This window comes from Berghia stephanieae, chromosome 4 (assembly GCF_034508935.2).
Source record: "Berghia stephanieae isolate SIO BIC M18660-M18661 chromosome 4, UCSD_Bste_1.3, whole genome shotgun sequence".
Lineage (NCBI taxonomy): Eukaryota > Metazoa > Mollusca > Gastropoda > Nudibranchia > Aeolidiidae > Berghia > Berghia stephanieae.
In genome coordinates this window covers 26,637,601-26,653,723 of record NC_088363.1, presented here as the reverse complement: position 1 = coordinate 26,653,723, position 16,123 = coordinate 26,637,601, and the positions used below count along the sequence as shown (strand labels likewise).

Below are 16,123 nucleotides of genomic sequence, written 5' to 3'. Positions count from 1 at the left end.
CCGGAACCGTCCGGAGTTCATCTAAATCATTCTGAAGCCATCCAGAAGCCCCGGTCCTAGTAATTGTAATCTAGAGCCGTCTGAAGCATTTAGAAGCCATCCGGAGACTCTTAGAAATGTCCGGGGGTCGTTAGAGCCATCCAGAAGCCTCTGGGGTTGTCCGGAGGCACATTGAAATCGTATGTAGCCATAAAGAGCCTCCGGGGCCGTCTCGTGCCGTCCGGAGGTCATCTAAAGCATGCTGAAGCCATCCGGAGGCAATCAAAGCTCTCTGAATCTGAAGCTTTCCACAAGCCGTCAGGATCAGACTGGAGTCGTCCGGAGGCCGTCCAGAACCGTCTGGAACCGTGTGGAGCCTCTGGAGCATCCCAGAGCCATTCAGAAACCGTCCGGAGGCCGTCTGTAACCTCATAGAGACCTCTGGAGCCGCCGGTAGCCATCCAGTAGCCACTGGGTCCGGTTGCAATATGGCCAAGATATAGCATTTCTAATGTCCATTGGCCCGGGTGACCACCGTCTGGCGAAAAAGGAACAAATTCGGAGTGTATGTTTCTACCAGTCGACAGCGGCTGGCCGATTTTCTGCCTATTCCTAATTTTTCAACTTCTGTCGGTAGGTCGGAAGGTGTGATCGATAAAAATTTGGTCAAAAAGTATTTTTCGATTTACACTGCTTTGACTTAATATTCTTGATCAGCGTCAAATTTACAATGGGTTTGATACCAACAACTATGTTAGTAATTTAACGTGAAAATTAAAGAAATTAGACATTAATATTTATTACAGTATTTGTTTTAATTTTAATCATGAATTTTAGAACGCAATAAAGGGCTTGATTTAAAATGTTTGTAAACGGACATAATTTTGTGTTGGTTTGGGAGTATTTCCCTTACAACAATGAGACCATAATATTTTGGGTTATAGTTATAGCTACATACAGTACATAGATACTGAAGATCGACTTTGACTTTGAGGTCTAAATATTATGAAATTTTATTTGAATTTATACTTATGTCCTATTAACAATAATAAATGTAGCTTTTCAATCTCCTCAAGTCCTGCTTTTTAAAATTCTTGCTGTTTTCACTTTCATTTCCACATTTGTTCGACCCAATACAATACCAAACTGGGGTGGTGGGTCACAGATTTTGTGTTTGAACAAAAATGTGATTTGCAACTTAATAATATAGTTTTGGACACACATATTATTATCATAATCTATCGCGACATCTGTGGTAGACATCAGTGAACATGGCTTTCCTCTATACGAATACATAATATCTCTCTCTCTCTCTCTCTTCTCTCTCTCTCTCTCTCTCTCTCTCCTTTGCTGTTCTTGGTCTGGATTAAGAAGTCTTAAGACGAAGGGTCGTATATCGGAAAAACACACATTTTACAGGAGAGCCAACAACAACAAAAACCGGTTTGCTTCCGTTTCTTTCAATATATCAAATCGTATATATCTTATTTTTGTAATAAAACATTTATATATTGACTTAAAGTCATGAAACAATAGAAAAATGTGCGTTCAGCTCAAGAATATGACGGTATCAATAACCCAATTTGACCCAATTACCAATATGCGACCCTTCGTTCTATGACAGCAATGTTGTCTTCAGCATATCAATTCTACAGTGGATCTTTTGAGTTGGTTCAAATAGGGAATAGATGTAGATTCCAAGAGCACACTATCAGTGTATTTAGTTTAAGATCACTAAAGGACTCATCCCGACACAAGCACAGGTCCCCGCCAAGAGGAACACACTCAATTGTTTACAAAACATACATATGTAAAATGAAAAATAATACAGTGCATAACAGGGAGATGATTTACAAGGAAAAAAATATCATCTCCCAAAACTAACTATACATTTGACTGTTTCCCTCCCAGCCAGGGCTAGGACAAAACCAAGTAATCTCATTCCAAGATAAAGACAGAAAGCAAGTTGGAAAACAGATATAGGGATAGGAGACACAGTATGTACATCCCTGCCCACTGTGGGAAGTCAGGAACCCCACCCAGAGATACGAGTAAAATATAAGCAGATAAAGTCCATACAATGACAAAACACTATCTAAAGTTTGATAAGAAAACATTTACTTCATACATGTGTCGATCAAAATGAACAGCAACTATCGAAAACTTAAACCCAAGACTTATAAAAATCTTTTTTTTAAAAATGTTTTGTTATTGGTTCGCATGATAATTAATGATAAGGTCAAAATTAGGTAAATTAAAAACAAAACAAATAAAAAAAAAGCTCAAAGAAAAAGTAAATCAGTTGATCACTTGACCCATTTACAAAAGAACCTGATTCAAGTCCATGTGTAATCCACACTTCTCCCTTAGTCCAATATTACTATACAGAAGGTAACAAGAAATTGTTCTTTTCAAGCTCAAACTATTGAATCCTGGAGAGTGTCCTCCAGTCCTGTGTACCTGTAGCGCTGAGAGGCTGCTTTTCATTGTTCATTTCTAAATAAATGAATTAAAGACAACATTGTTTCAGTACAAACTAATGTAAACACTCAAGACAGTAATAACTAATAAAAATCATTTACATTACATTGCAAAATGCGATTTATTCCATTGCCATGAGATTATGATTCATTCATTTTTGTCTTTCATTTAAGATAAGTCATTATATACTCCATCCAACATTTTCAATACAAAGGATAAAATCTCATCACCATAGACAAAGCAAAACTTTGAATTTCCGTTTTGGTCCAAATTGTACTGTTGGCTGATGTCATTGATGAAATTAAGCAAAAGAGAAAGGACATGGTTTACATTTTGGTAAAAGATAACTACAGGATGAAACCACGTGACACTATTAAATCATTTTCATCTTCAGTTGGATACATCTTAAATTATACTTTGCTAAATCAAATCAAGCATTTTATATTTTCACGAAAGATTTATTTTTTCTTGGTTTTTACAAAGCTAAAAGCATTTAGTAATTTGAGAAACTTTACATACAAATATGTTTTTCTTGAGCAGAAAATTGATCAGTTAATAAAACTTTTCAAATCATTTGTTGATCGTTTAAAAGCGATTGAAACTCAAACAATACTCCATGGAATCCAACTAGTGAAGGTCAATATTAAACAGAAACTACAAAGATTTCTAGGTATGGTCACCAAACCTGTCGGACATCACAAAATCTCTTAGAATCTTACTGGAAAAGAACATTTTATGGCTCTGGACCACTGAACACAAAGAAGTCGTGCAGAAAATAAAAATGCTAATCACTATTAGTCCAACTCTGAGACTGAGACATTTGATCCCAGAAAAAATGTAATTATCACCACGGAATCAGTTAATATATGATGAGGCACTATACTATAGATAAAAAATAAATAAAATAAAATTCCCTTTATTCCTCCCATAGGGGAAATTTGTCTCTAGGGTCTATACTAAAGGAAGACTGGAATAACCCAAGCGTCAGTCACAGTGCAGTGCCGCAAACTGAGCTAGGGCGAGGTGACTTGCTGAAGGCCACACAGCACAGCAGCAGGTGATCGAACTCAGTACCTTTCGGGCATGAAGCAAAGACTGTACCGCTGAGCCACGATGCCACTTAATTCTGTATAAATTCTGTATAATCATTATCAATATTATCAACCCCATCCCCCCCCCCCCCCCCCCCCGACACACACATACACACAAACAAACAAACATGCAGAAACATACACATGAACACAATAACCATCTCCCTTCATCCAATTTTAAAACATCAACTTCCCAGCAATTTCTTAATGTAATTGATTGCTGGTGATAAGTACTCTGCATATGACAAGCATTCAATCCAGGTGGTAAAGAGGAACGTTGGTTACACTGGCTCTTACACTCCAGGTATTGCTATTTTTCTTACTTTACACTTGTAATACACTTTAAAGCCTGCTCTTTCTCAAAGACTTATTTTGATTTTGAGAAATTTATATGTACTAAAATTTACAGAATTCAACATTATTTGTACAAAATCTTGGATCATTTTATAGAACAGACATGATTCAAAATAGTTGAGAGAGTAAAATTTATGATGGACCTGCATTTGTTGTAACCAAAAATATTTTTTTTATAAAACAAACTTGCAAACAAAAATCATGAAGGTTTGGAATCTTCACAACTTGAAGTTTTCTTTTTTCTCTGTTTTACAGGCATTTCTTTCAAAGGGTCAAACGGCGTATTCTCTGGCAAGTAGGTGTTTTTCGTAATTCGTAACTCTGTCAATGATAAATAAAAATGATACAATTAAAAGTCTTAAAAAGTTAATAAGTAAAAGAATAAATGTTTAACACTCACCTCTGGGCACAACATTTTTTGAATTTGATTTAGTTCCAAGTTCCAGACATCAAAAATACAAGGACAGCTGTGCCACTCTATTATTGTATGTTGTACAGCCCAGTTTCAGCTCACAATTTCTTACTTTATGATTGAAAGGGAAACATCTTAGAAATAATAATATATATCAATAGGAATCATAAATTAGTAAAAATCTCTTGATATTCCTTTGAAAAGGTTTTAAACCAAATGTCTAAAAGGATTGATACAATCCCCTACAGATAATCACAACTCAGTTAATCGTAACTTTCGTTTAATCACAACTGATCCCAAGAAATGAAATTAATTCTATATAAAAGTCACTGGTTACTTGCAATAAATTTTCGACCTCAAAAAGTAGCAAATTCAAGAACTTAAACAAACAAAACCTCGTGATTAAATTTCATCATGGATGAAATCATGACAGGTTGAAGAATTGAGAATGGGCAGAGTTTAATGCTACAGTAATGTGTCACCACTCTATTAGTCACAAAAGAGGGTGGGGTATTGCAGTATGGGTTTATGAGGTCATCTGTGATCATTAGATAGTAGGCGAGAAGGCCAGGCATAGTCTAGACAACAAGTAGATAATGACAGTTATAAGGAGAGGCTGAGGAATATCCTTTGTTTTGGGATTAACAACTGTGCATTGTGACCAATGGGTTTGGTGAGAGCTTATTTTATTGTCTTTCATCACGGCTAATCTCTTTCACTGTTACAAATGTTGAGAACAAAACAGTGAAAATTAAATCAATTCTGAATATGATGTCGGCTTGCATCAAAGCTGCTTTTGCTTCTCAAAATCTATTTAGGGCTGCCATATGGTTTTTGTTAGTTTCAATCAAATTGCTCACCCTGTGATGGACTAAGAACAATGTTTACAACAACTGGTTGAGTTAACCATCCAAGGTATGAAACTGATCAGTGGTCAAATCAAAATTGTTATAATAACTTACAACAAGCGGTGTGAAAACAGTCCCCATCATTTTATCTGAAATCGACCAAAGATACCGCAGCCATAAACGGTCCCAAACCCATATATACTCAGAGGGAAAATGTTGCAATAGTGGACAGGAAACTCAACTTCGATTAATCGCAACATTTTCGCTGATCCCAAGTTGTTGCGATAATCCAGAATGGAATGTAAAAGCAAATTTGGACCAGAAATATATGATGACTACTCAAAATACACTTTTTTTCTTTAGTACATATATCACCCCTATAGTGCTCAATAGATAATATTATCCATTGAATTTCAGTTTTACTTCTTGAGACTGTGCTACATCAGGAGAATTAAATAAAAGATTTTTTTTTCATCCTTCGATTACAATTATAATAAGCTCACATTCTGTCCTGAGTGTAAAAATGATAACTGGCTCAATTTTGAAATGTTGATTTTTGCCCCCAGTGCAAAAAAAAAAAATTCCTCAAATTCTGTAAACTCTAAACAAAGCCGCAGTCCTTGGGGATTGTGTTCACTTAATTTGGAATAAAAAAAATTGTTATTAAATCTTTATAGAAATTGTGAAGATTAAATTCTTACCATAAGTTTCGTCATCAGCATCTTTCTGCTGAAGTTGGACCACTGTTGATCTCAAAAGATAAGCAACATCATTTGCCAAAATTAAATTCTGGAAAAAAAACATTTTTTAAATTTAATTATAAAGTGCAAGGATCTGATTTTTTAAAAAGAAGATCATTGATATAAAAGTTGCATAGCCAATGACCAAGTGATTGCCTGATTATCAGTTGATATTGTGCTAAAATAATCTTCACTTTTTACTTTTTACTCTAATCTGATGATGTGTGAAACATAAATTTGAGATATAGATTATCTCCACTAAACTGAAATTGTGAAAAGAAAAAGAAAATCTCCCAAAACTCTCTATTGCTATGTCTTTCACTTCACTTCCTACATTGAAATCCATCAATTAAAATAGTAGTTTACAACTGTTCTTTTTGCATCGATAAATCACTTATTATAGGATAAAAATACATGTCTCTTGCAGAAAGGATTGACATAATAAATTTCAACGTGTCTTTTGAATCTTTTGAGTTCTCGCATGGCATAACATTGAAAGCTTTTTTATGTTGATATAAAACTTAACCAGTAGGCAGTTGTACCAAATTTATTATCTAAACTATGTAGTTAAGGTGTGCAATGTACTTGCATCTTTTAAAAAAATTACTTTTAAATTAAATTTAATAACAGAGCAGTAATTCTTGTCAACTATAAAAAAATGTCAGTGAAGTAAAAATAAAAAACCCGACTTCTAACAATTCCTTCTTTTACATTGTTTATCAATTATAAGTCTTTATCTATATTCTTGTCAACAACGGACATACTATTTTGGTTGTAAAGTTAATGTTTGAACAATGTTGACACAATAAACAACTATTAAAAATATTCCAGCTAATTTTTTTAAAAGAGATATTAGGCCTCGATATACCAAGATTGAAAATTAGTATTAATCAAGACTCCCAGAAAATCTATGCAAAAAAAACAAAAAACAATCAATTTTATCGGCATGATTTATTTTAAAAAATCAAACTAGGTCCTTGAATTAAACATAGCATGAATCATGAATCTTTTACTACCATAACTACTAAAATAAGCAAACAATCAAGCAAAGGGATGATATATTTATAAATTCATTGATATATTCATAACAAGGAGTGAGGACCTCTTGAGATTAGATTTTACCTCTTCAATTTTGGAATCATCTGTTTCATGAAGTTTTTCTCTAAACTGTGAATTTATCTGCTGACGTACCTCTGAAAAATAAACAATTAAAACAGAAAAATGCGATACAATGGATAATGCCTCAACTCAAGATTACATTGCAGGAAAAGGTGCTGGTAAAAAAATTTTCAAAATAAAAATTGAACAGGCATGAATTAAAAGAATAAATTAGAATCATGATGTCCATAGGGCCAATATTAACCTTGGTTTCTGGAGCTTTAAGCATAAAATAACAACTGCTTGCTACCATTTGTATAGGATGTTAGTCTATTGCAAAGTACGTTCCACTAGATATAACAGACTTAACTAGGCAATCACCACAGGAATGGACAAAAGGATCTGAAAAAACTCACTCAAGCAGGGATTGATCATGATATGATAATAATAATAATAATAATAATAATAATAATAATAATAATAATAATAATAATGATGATAATAAAAATGATGATAATAATAATAATAATAATAATAATAATAATAATAATAATAATAATAATAATAATAATAATAATAATAATAATAATAATAATAATAATAATAACAATAATAATAATAATAATAATAATAATAATAATAATAATAATAATAATAATAATAATAATAATAAATAGCAATCATTATAGTACTTTGCCCCGTCTAAACAGACACTAAGTGCTTTACATTGACATCAACTGATATAAACAAACAGATCATTAATTGATTAAATTTGGAATAAGTGTATTTTTAGTAGTGTTTTAAAAATTTGAAGGAATGAGAACGACCTAAGGAATGCTGGTTGGGAATTCCACCGTTGAAGGTTGGCAAATTGAAACAACTGAATTACCAATTTGAGCTTGTCACCATTTTGATCTTAAGCTTCTTGTTTGAGTATAAGATGGTTAATATACAACTGGGACCCTTTGAGTAAAGATTTATAAGGTAGCAATTAAAATGTGAAAGGATAACACTTTGTGTTGTAATAGTGTCACACAGTCATTGTCAGCATTGATTACACACTGTAGGTAGAGCATCAGTACAGTCTGAAGTAAATGTGTTATGTAAGAATAAAACGGATAGACAAATCTCTCTTCTTTTTTTTTTCTTTAATAGTTCAGTGGGAGAAATTTTTTAAAAAAATCTTTTAAAAAAATATTATTGGTAGAATACAGATTAGAGCTCTTAACATTTTGAGAGCTTGTTATTGCTATACAGAATGGCACAAATATATTGACAATGCTTATATCAATATCAAGCTTATATCGACATTGAGCCAAAGTCCGGCTTTTAAAAAAAAGTCATTAAAGATTTAATTTATTCTGCACATTTGGCTAGAACACTATTTAATCAGCATTTTGATTTTACCAATCAAATCAATTAATGGTCAGTGAAGAACAAAAAAAAAAAAATAATGAGAGAAAAAAAAAAGAGACACTATTGTCCTAGGATATCAGGCTGTGAAAAAGAATAAAAACGAAATCACCCCCCCCCCCCCCCCCCCCCCCCATCTATAAGTGCCACAATGTTCAGAACCAAGGAAACCTATTTAAAAAATAAGTGACATCTTTCCAATTGAGACAAGTCAGTTAATGTATGTCAAAAATAATCAAAATGTTGAAATCAATGGAATTTTCCATTGACACAATCATTGCTGGCATGACATGAAAGTCTGTTTTGGGTAAAGAAGATGAAGAAACTGTCTTAAGCTATCTTAGACATCATCACAAGAGTTTACAAGCTAACTTTTGGCATACAGAAACAGACCACATCAATAACTTCTTCAAATCCAGTGGCTAAATACCCGCAATGACCTCATCTCCTTCAATATCAGCTTTTTAAAGAGGCCCATATAATCCTGATTGATATCAGCATGAAGCCTTGTACTTGACATTTGTCCCCCCCCCCCCCCCCCCCTAGTTTTTTTTTCTGCTTCTGCATTTCAACATATTACCAGATTCCTGCCAATGTCAATATGCAGTACAGAGCAGATATATCGACATCATGCTTATATCAACATGAAATCAGAGTCCCGTTTTTAAAAAAATTTAACATTAGAAAATAAAGATCCCCTAAATCGACATAAATTTTACCTCAAGACAGCTATATGGACATTGCAAACCATTGATACCTGCAATAATTTGTCTAAAAAAAAAAAAAAGAATACAATTTATATACGGTCAATATAACCCGTGCTGAAGTAAAACACAACAGCCAATGAAAATACAGAGATATCCCATTGTGATGTAAATTAACAGTCATATAAAACGTGAGATTATTGTCCAATGACATCCCGTTCATTGATCAGAACAGTGATGTCAGCAGTCAAGACTAGAACTAGAACTTCTCTGTACTGATACCAGTAATGGGAATTCCCAATATCAATATTACTTGGCTTTCAACAAATAGGCTAATGAGAAATGCTCCCCACCACACCATCCACTACATATGAGACTGTAAGCTGCCCAACCAGTCCCGGTGTGGAACCGAGACTGAGAGGTTGGCACTGGAACAGACCTCTTAACCCCCCCCCCCCCCCCCCCCCCCAAATTACCAAGAAAAACAAAAACAAAACTCTTTCTCAACTTCTTTTATATGCAGTGCTGATGCCCAGATTCTCTGTCTCGACATTATAGGCAAGGTCGATGGTTAAGTTTTAGAAAATGTCTGTCATTATTGCCGATGTGGAGTCAGGTGAGAATAGTGCACCAACGAGACCAGTTTCTGGCCATCACACCATAGTAGCTTGCAAGACCGTCCACTTTTTTACACACCAATTTCATGAGGGTGCTTCCTTATTCTATGTCCTTGTCAGTGCTGAGTAAAGGATTAAAATTATTCTTGGCCTCGAGACAGACCACAATAACAGACTTTTAAAGTCAAATAAAGTGAACCATCATAAATTTCAAAATCGGTCCTTTTAAAGGCCACCAAATCATCAAGATTGACCTCCCTTGTTAATATCTCAGATTTTCTCATTTGTTTCCCTTTCATTTTATCAAATGACTGATATATCGACAGCACGCTTACATCAACATTTTACCACAGTCCCAACAATGTCGATATATCCGTCCTCCACTGAATGTATTCTGCACTGTAAATAGCAATAAGACAATAATGACAACATTTGCAAATGCTTTCAGTTTATCTTATTTATTTTATTTTTTTGTTTGGTCATCTTTTGGTTGATACAATTCACGATAAATTCAATGACCCAATCAAAAACAAGCTTTAATCATTAACATAAACCCTATGAACGAATAAAGCAAAGATTCCTTCTTTTTTTAAAAAACAATTTGACCGGAGACACATCTGTTTTTAAATCTTACCATTCAAGGCTCTTACATCTCCTGCAAATACTTCTTTCCTTGCACGATGAAGACTCTTAAAGGCAGCAAGCACCTGCAATTTAAATACATATATGCATAGCTTTAAGTCATAATTAATCAACAGTATATGGCCATCACATTTAAAAAGTAATTTTTTGATCAACAAATTTACATAAATGTCACCATTTTCACTCACTCCAATGAAGAATGTTAACACCCATATAATATATAACACTGTCAACAAATGGAAAAGCTTCACATATGTACACTTGTTATGAAACTGAACAACATGTTTTATAACGTTCAACTACAGTCTTGAATATACATTAATAAGACTTTTCAGATATAAAAGAGACTAATTGTCTGAAGATACTTGCCTTGAATTTGCCAAAGATTCTATGGTTATGAATAGTTTATTCAATCCAATCCTAAAAACCACTGCTCTGCCTTACTTCAGCAGAACAGTACAAATATTGAACCCAGCAGCCTTAAAATCGTCTATATAAAATAAAATTAAGGAATGTACAAGGTGATAGTGTACTCACATTGTATATTATATATAATATGCTGCTCTGAGGTCTGTGGTATGACACTCACCTTTGGACTACTGGTAAATCTTCTGTTCGAGCTCAGTTCTGGGCAGTGCAAAGTAAAGTTGAGTCCTAGGAAAAGGCTTTTTACTCAGATTCTATCACCTTTCTCACCATACTCAAGTGTAAAATAAGCACCTGCCCATAACAGCATTGTCTATGATTCGTCCTACATGTTACACATTTCTGTCAGCTTCAGACACCTTGTAAAAGCTTTGAGCATGTTAAGTGGTTATTACACTATATAAAATCTCAATCTTTAAAAAAAAATAACTAGAAAAATAAAGATGCAAAACGTTATTTTCCAATCATATTACCTTTGATCGATGAGACATGTTGTCTTCAATTCAAAATGCCATGAACTGAAGAGAAACAAAAACAACAATATGTGAGAGGGTTGTCTTGCAGAGAGAGCCTTTTTTTCTCTTTCTCTCTCTCTCTCTCTCTCTCTCTCTGGTAATATATATGCTAGCTACATTAATTACATCAAGTCAAAGTTTTATCCCTCATGCCCTAAACTCATCCCAGAAAAATCCTTACTCAAATGCCAGAGACCGTTTTAAGCCAGTGTGGAAATCCAAGTGACCACTGGAAATGCAACAGTTCCTGGTCACAAAATCCGTCAGTTCTTCTTCTTCTTTATCGGGTTAAGGCAACCATCGCCATCGTGTTGACAATTAATGCTGCTCTGTACTATAAATTAGGTAGACGGATAAGACGTTTTTGAAAGCTTTTATGTCACTCTGGACTCACCAATGATAATCCACTACCACTCTGGATTATTTGCAAACTTTTTTAATGCTCCCTTTTACTTCTTCGTGACAAAGGCAAATAGGAGCACAGTTTTCAGACTTTAAACTAACATAACTTTTCTTCTGATTTTAATAAAAGAATAAAAAAATTGGTGTCAATGAAGTCGTGTTGAAAAGCGTTTTATATTGATAAATATTTAATTAAGATCAAATCAATTTGAACTTTTTAACAAAGTAACTACTAAAAACCCTTTCCCTGGATTCCTTGATTAATTAACTACCCAGATTCTAACCCCACTACTCCTCATCCCCCGACCCCTTTTTTTTTTTCGGTAAGTTACAGGAAAAGCTACAAAAATTTGACAAGAAAACAAAAAAAAAAAAAAAACAAAAAAAACAATTATTTCTATTTCAGACTGAAGGAAAGTTGAAACGTTCAAAATCTCAATTCTCAGTCACACAAAATGTTTCAATCATCCCTCATTTTTTTCTCCTTCTCAAACTAATACACTTATTCAACTTCAAGCCATTCGACAACACGCCATTTTGAACAGAAAATAATGTTGTCTTCAGTGAGGGGACAAAAACTAATTTTTCAGAGTCGGGAGAGCTTCTACTACTGCGAATAGTGATTACGCTGTGGAATCACTATTCGCAGTACAACTACAGTGGAACCTTCCGATTACGACACCTCCGAATAACGACAACCTCCTGATAACGACATTGACCCGTGGTCCCGATTTTTTTTCTATATAAGATCAGTAAAAATAACCTCCAAATAACGACACACTTTTTGATAAAACCTCAGAATAACGACATGATTTTGGCGATTTTCGGCAGTTTTCGTAGATATCTGATACTAAAAATACCGAGTATGAGTACTCAAAGTTTATAAAAACGATTCCTGCTTGAACCAATGAGAACGCAGCTTTTTTTTTTTTTTTTTGACGAATCTTGGCTGATATGCATTAATAAAAACCAAGGTATAAATGTAAGTGTAAGCAAGTAAACACAAAATCTTGGAAAATGTGATATTATGTGGTGATAGTAGTAGTAGTAGTAGTAGTAGTAGTAGTAGAAGTAGTAGTAGTAGTAGTGTTTTTGTGGGAGGAGGGGGAGGAATTTTGTTTGTTTTAAAGGGTTTTACAGCGCCTGTGACACATCTATGTCATATCAGCGCCAGTAAAAAAAAAGAAAATTGGATAGTAAAAAACATTCTAGATTTACAATTGAAATGACATAAGAAAAAGTAAGACAAAGGGGAATGGTTTAAATAGGGAACAGATGTAGATTCCAGGAGCACACTATCAGTGTATTCAGTTCAGATCACCTAAAAGTCTCATCCAGACACACGCACAAGAAACCTCTAGGAGGAATACACTACAATGTTTTGTTTGTTTTGTCAATGTTAATAAAAACTGGTCCCGCGGGTCTTACCACGCCCACTTTGTCCGCCATCTTGGAAACCTCTAAATAACCACACCTCCGGATAACGACATAAAAACTCGGTCCCGTGGCATGTCGTTATCGGGAGGTTCCACTGTAGGTACTTTGGTAAACGTCCATTTGGCACTCCAGTAGTGAGCTGATTGTTTTTGAAATCCAAATGGTGGTTACTACCGAAATGCAACAGTTTCAGTCCGTCAGTAAATAACAAAGGCAAATAGAAGACCATTTTTCAGCCTTTAAACTAACATAACTTTTCTTCTGCTAAATTGATTTTCATAATTTTGGTGTCATTAGAATCGTGTTTGAAAAGCACTTTATATTATAGTGGATATAGAGGTTTCATTGAGCCCAAAAAAAAAACGAGGACATTATAAAAGCAGAAATAATGAACAAATTCTTCTGTGGTGTATTTACACATGAGGACACTAACCATGTGCCAGCATTGGAGACAAGACATTACAGCGAGGCACTTGTCAGTATAGTTATAAAGAAAGAAGACATACTGAAAAATATTATGAAGCTTAACCCAGGCAAATCAGCAGGACTTGATGGACTCCACCCTCGAGTGCTAAGGGAAATTGCGAATGAAATTGCCACACCGCTTCAAATCATATTCACAACTTCGTTACACAACGGGAACTTGCCACAACAATGGAAACTTGGACAGGTTACTCCAATATTTAAAAAAGGTGATAGAAACACTCCTGGCAATTATCGACCTGTGAGTCTGACAGCAGTTCCGTGCAAAGTGATGGAGGCAATAATTAAGGAACATGTGATGGAGCATATGGTCACAAACAATCTGTTCTGTGATGAGCAACATGGCTTCGTGCCTCGGAGATCATGCATAACGCAACTAATTACCTGCATTGATGAATGGACAGACGCCTTGGATAGGGGAGAACCGATGGATGCGGTATACCTCGACTTTAAAAAGGCATTTGACACTGTACCCCATGAAAGGCTCATTCAAAAACTACATAGCTATGGCATCAGAGGAAAGATAAACGAATGGATATCTAACTTCCTGCACGACAGAAAACAGAGAGTCTCACTGAACGGGCACACATCACAGTGGTCGGATGTCACCAGCGGCATTCCACAGGGGAGTGTTCTGGGTCCAGTATTATTCGTGGTATTCATCAATGATCTACCTGATGTTGTAAATAACGTGATCAGAATATTTGCTGACGATACAAAATTGTTTGGACCTGTAAGAACAGAAAGTGACCGACATACTATACAAGATGATATCGACAAATTATCAGACTGGTCAGACAAGTGGCTGTTAAAGTTTAATGCAAGAAAATGCAGTGTAATGCATCTTGGTTACAAAAATCCAAAGCACACATACAGAATGAGAGACGATAACGGAGTGTACCAGCAGCTAGGGGAAACAGAAGTAGAAAAGGATTTAGGAGTGCATGTAGACAACAGACTATCCTTCCACCATCATGTCAACTGTGCAATAAATAGAGCAAACAGAACTCTCGGAATTATTAAAAGGACATTCACCAGCAGAAATAATGATATTATTAGGCGGCTCTACACTGCTCTGGTACGACCATCACTTGAATATGGTAATGCACCGAGGATATCACAGCGTGTCGGTGACATGGATAAAATTGAAAGGGTACAAAGGAGAGCAACGAAGCTTTGTTCAGATTTGAAGCATCTACCATATGAAGATAGACTGAGGCATCTCAAACTACCATCATTGTACTACAGAAGACAAAGAGGAGACATGATACAAGTATATAAGATAATAAACGAGAAAGATAGAGTAGATAGAGAGCAAATACTACCAGAGAGCACATTTAATAGAACGAGAGGACATAGCGACAAATTTTAAAAAAGACAGGCCAGATTAAATGTAAGAAAATGCTCCTTTGGACTCAGAGTGACAGATAACTGGAACAGTCTTCCAGAAGATGTAATTAAAGCGAGGACAGTGAATGAGTTCAAAGACAAGTTAGACAAACACTGGCATTACAAGCGTTACCAGCTCCGCCCCAACCATGCAGGTGCGCATAGATATATCAGAGATAGTGCAGAACGGGTATTACAGGCATAGCCTTCAACCCGAAGAAGAGGTATCAAGAGGTATCAATGTATCAAGGTATCAATCCAATTTGAATTTTTTTACCAAAGTACTTTGTGCTACTGCGAATAATAAGCACTTCGACTTCGTTCTTTTATAGAAGACAAATGCATATTCAAAACTAAACAGCTATTGATGGTAGGCAATGTCTTTTTTTTTCTAAATTTATGGTGGACAACTTAAAGGTGTTAATGTTAAATGTCGATTCCACCTCTTTAACTTTTCGGATTCCTTAACTTTTTTAGTTTTAGTAGAGAGATGAGACGGCGATTGAGACTGGGACTGGAGGACTCACCACTAATAGACCACTCTCATTCTGGATTATTTGCAAACTTTTAAAATGATCTCTTTTACTTCCTTGCCTGCATGGGAGTGTCAAAAACAAACATGCACTACTCAGCCAGAAACCGCGGATTTCCAACAGTTGTGTTTCTGTTGACTGTTGACATTGGAACAAATGAAAGTAAAAGTAAAAGCGGAAATGCCATTTATTGCAATTTCGCAGATATTATTTATTGATATTTTGAGAGCAACAATAACCGAAATGTAATTAAATTAATGTTTATGATAAATCCTATAAGGTCTGAATTATCTGATGTGGTTTATTTTAAAAAATAATAATATGGAGCGTCTGATATGCTTCAAATTTGTCTCTCGGCTTCCATTCCGGTCATGTGATCACTAATGTTTTCCATAACAACAAAATGGCGTTTCTTGCTTTATGGGTTATCTTGTGATGGCATCACTTGGTATAAAAGAAAGATCGACACTGTTTGAATAGCATGGTCGGCTAACCCTGGTGACACTTTACATTCTTTATCTTCGATTCTTAACTGTGTTTTTTTTCTTCACAGTTTTAA

General features: G+C 34.9%; 2 protein-coding genes across 3 annotated transcripts in view; one reads left to right on the top strand and one right to left on the bottom strand.

Moving 5' to 3' along the window:
- Nucleotides 1-2,556: 2,556 nt before the first annotated feature.
- On the bottom strand, nucleotides 2,557-15,734 carry LOC144970332 (complex III assembly factor LYRM7-like). The gene is made up of 6 exons (XM_078909855.1): nucleotides 15,559-15,734; nucleotides 11,279-11,323; nucleotides 10,372-10,444; nucleotides 7,028-7,098; nucleotides 5,867-5,954; nucleotides 2,557-4,226 (listed from the first exon to the last, which is right to left on the bottom strand). Exons 2-6 carry the CDS (start codon nucleotides 11,294-11,296, stop codon nucleotides 4,105-4,107), a joined length of 372 nt encoding a protein of 123 aa, XP_078765981.1. The 5' UTR covers nucleotides 11,297-11,323; nucleotides 15,559-15,734; the 3' UTR covers nucleotides 2,557-4,104.
- A 192-nt stretch (nucleotides 15,735-15,926) lies between these two features.
- Nucleotides 15,927-16,123, top strand: part of LOC144970338 (uncharacterized) — a 21,714-nt gene continuing 21,517 nt past the window's right edge. The window contains exon 1 of one of the 2 annotated variants that reach the window (XM_078909864.1): nucleotides 15,927-16,062. The gene's annotated coding sequence lies outside the window, so the exon portion shown is untranslated. The remainder of the gene's footprint in view (nucleotides 16,063-16,123) is intronic. The other variant, XM_078909865.1, reaches the window with a different exon arrangement.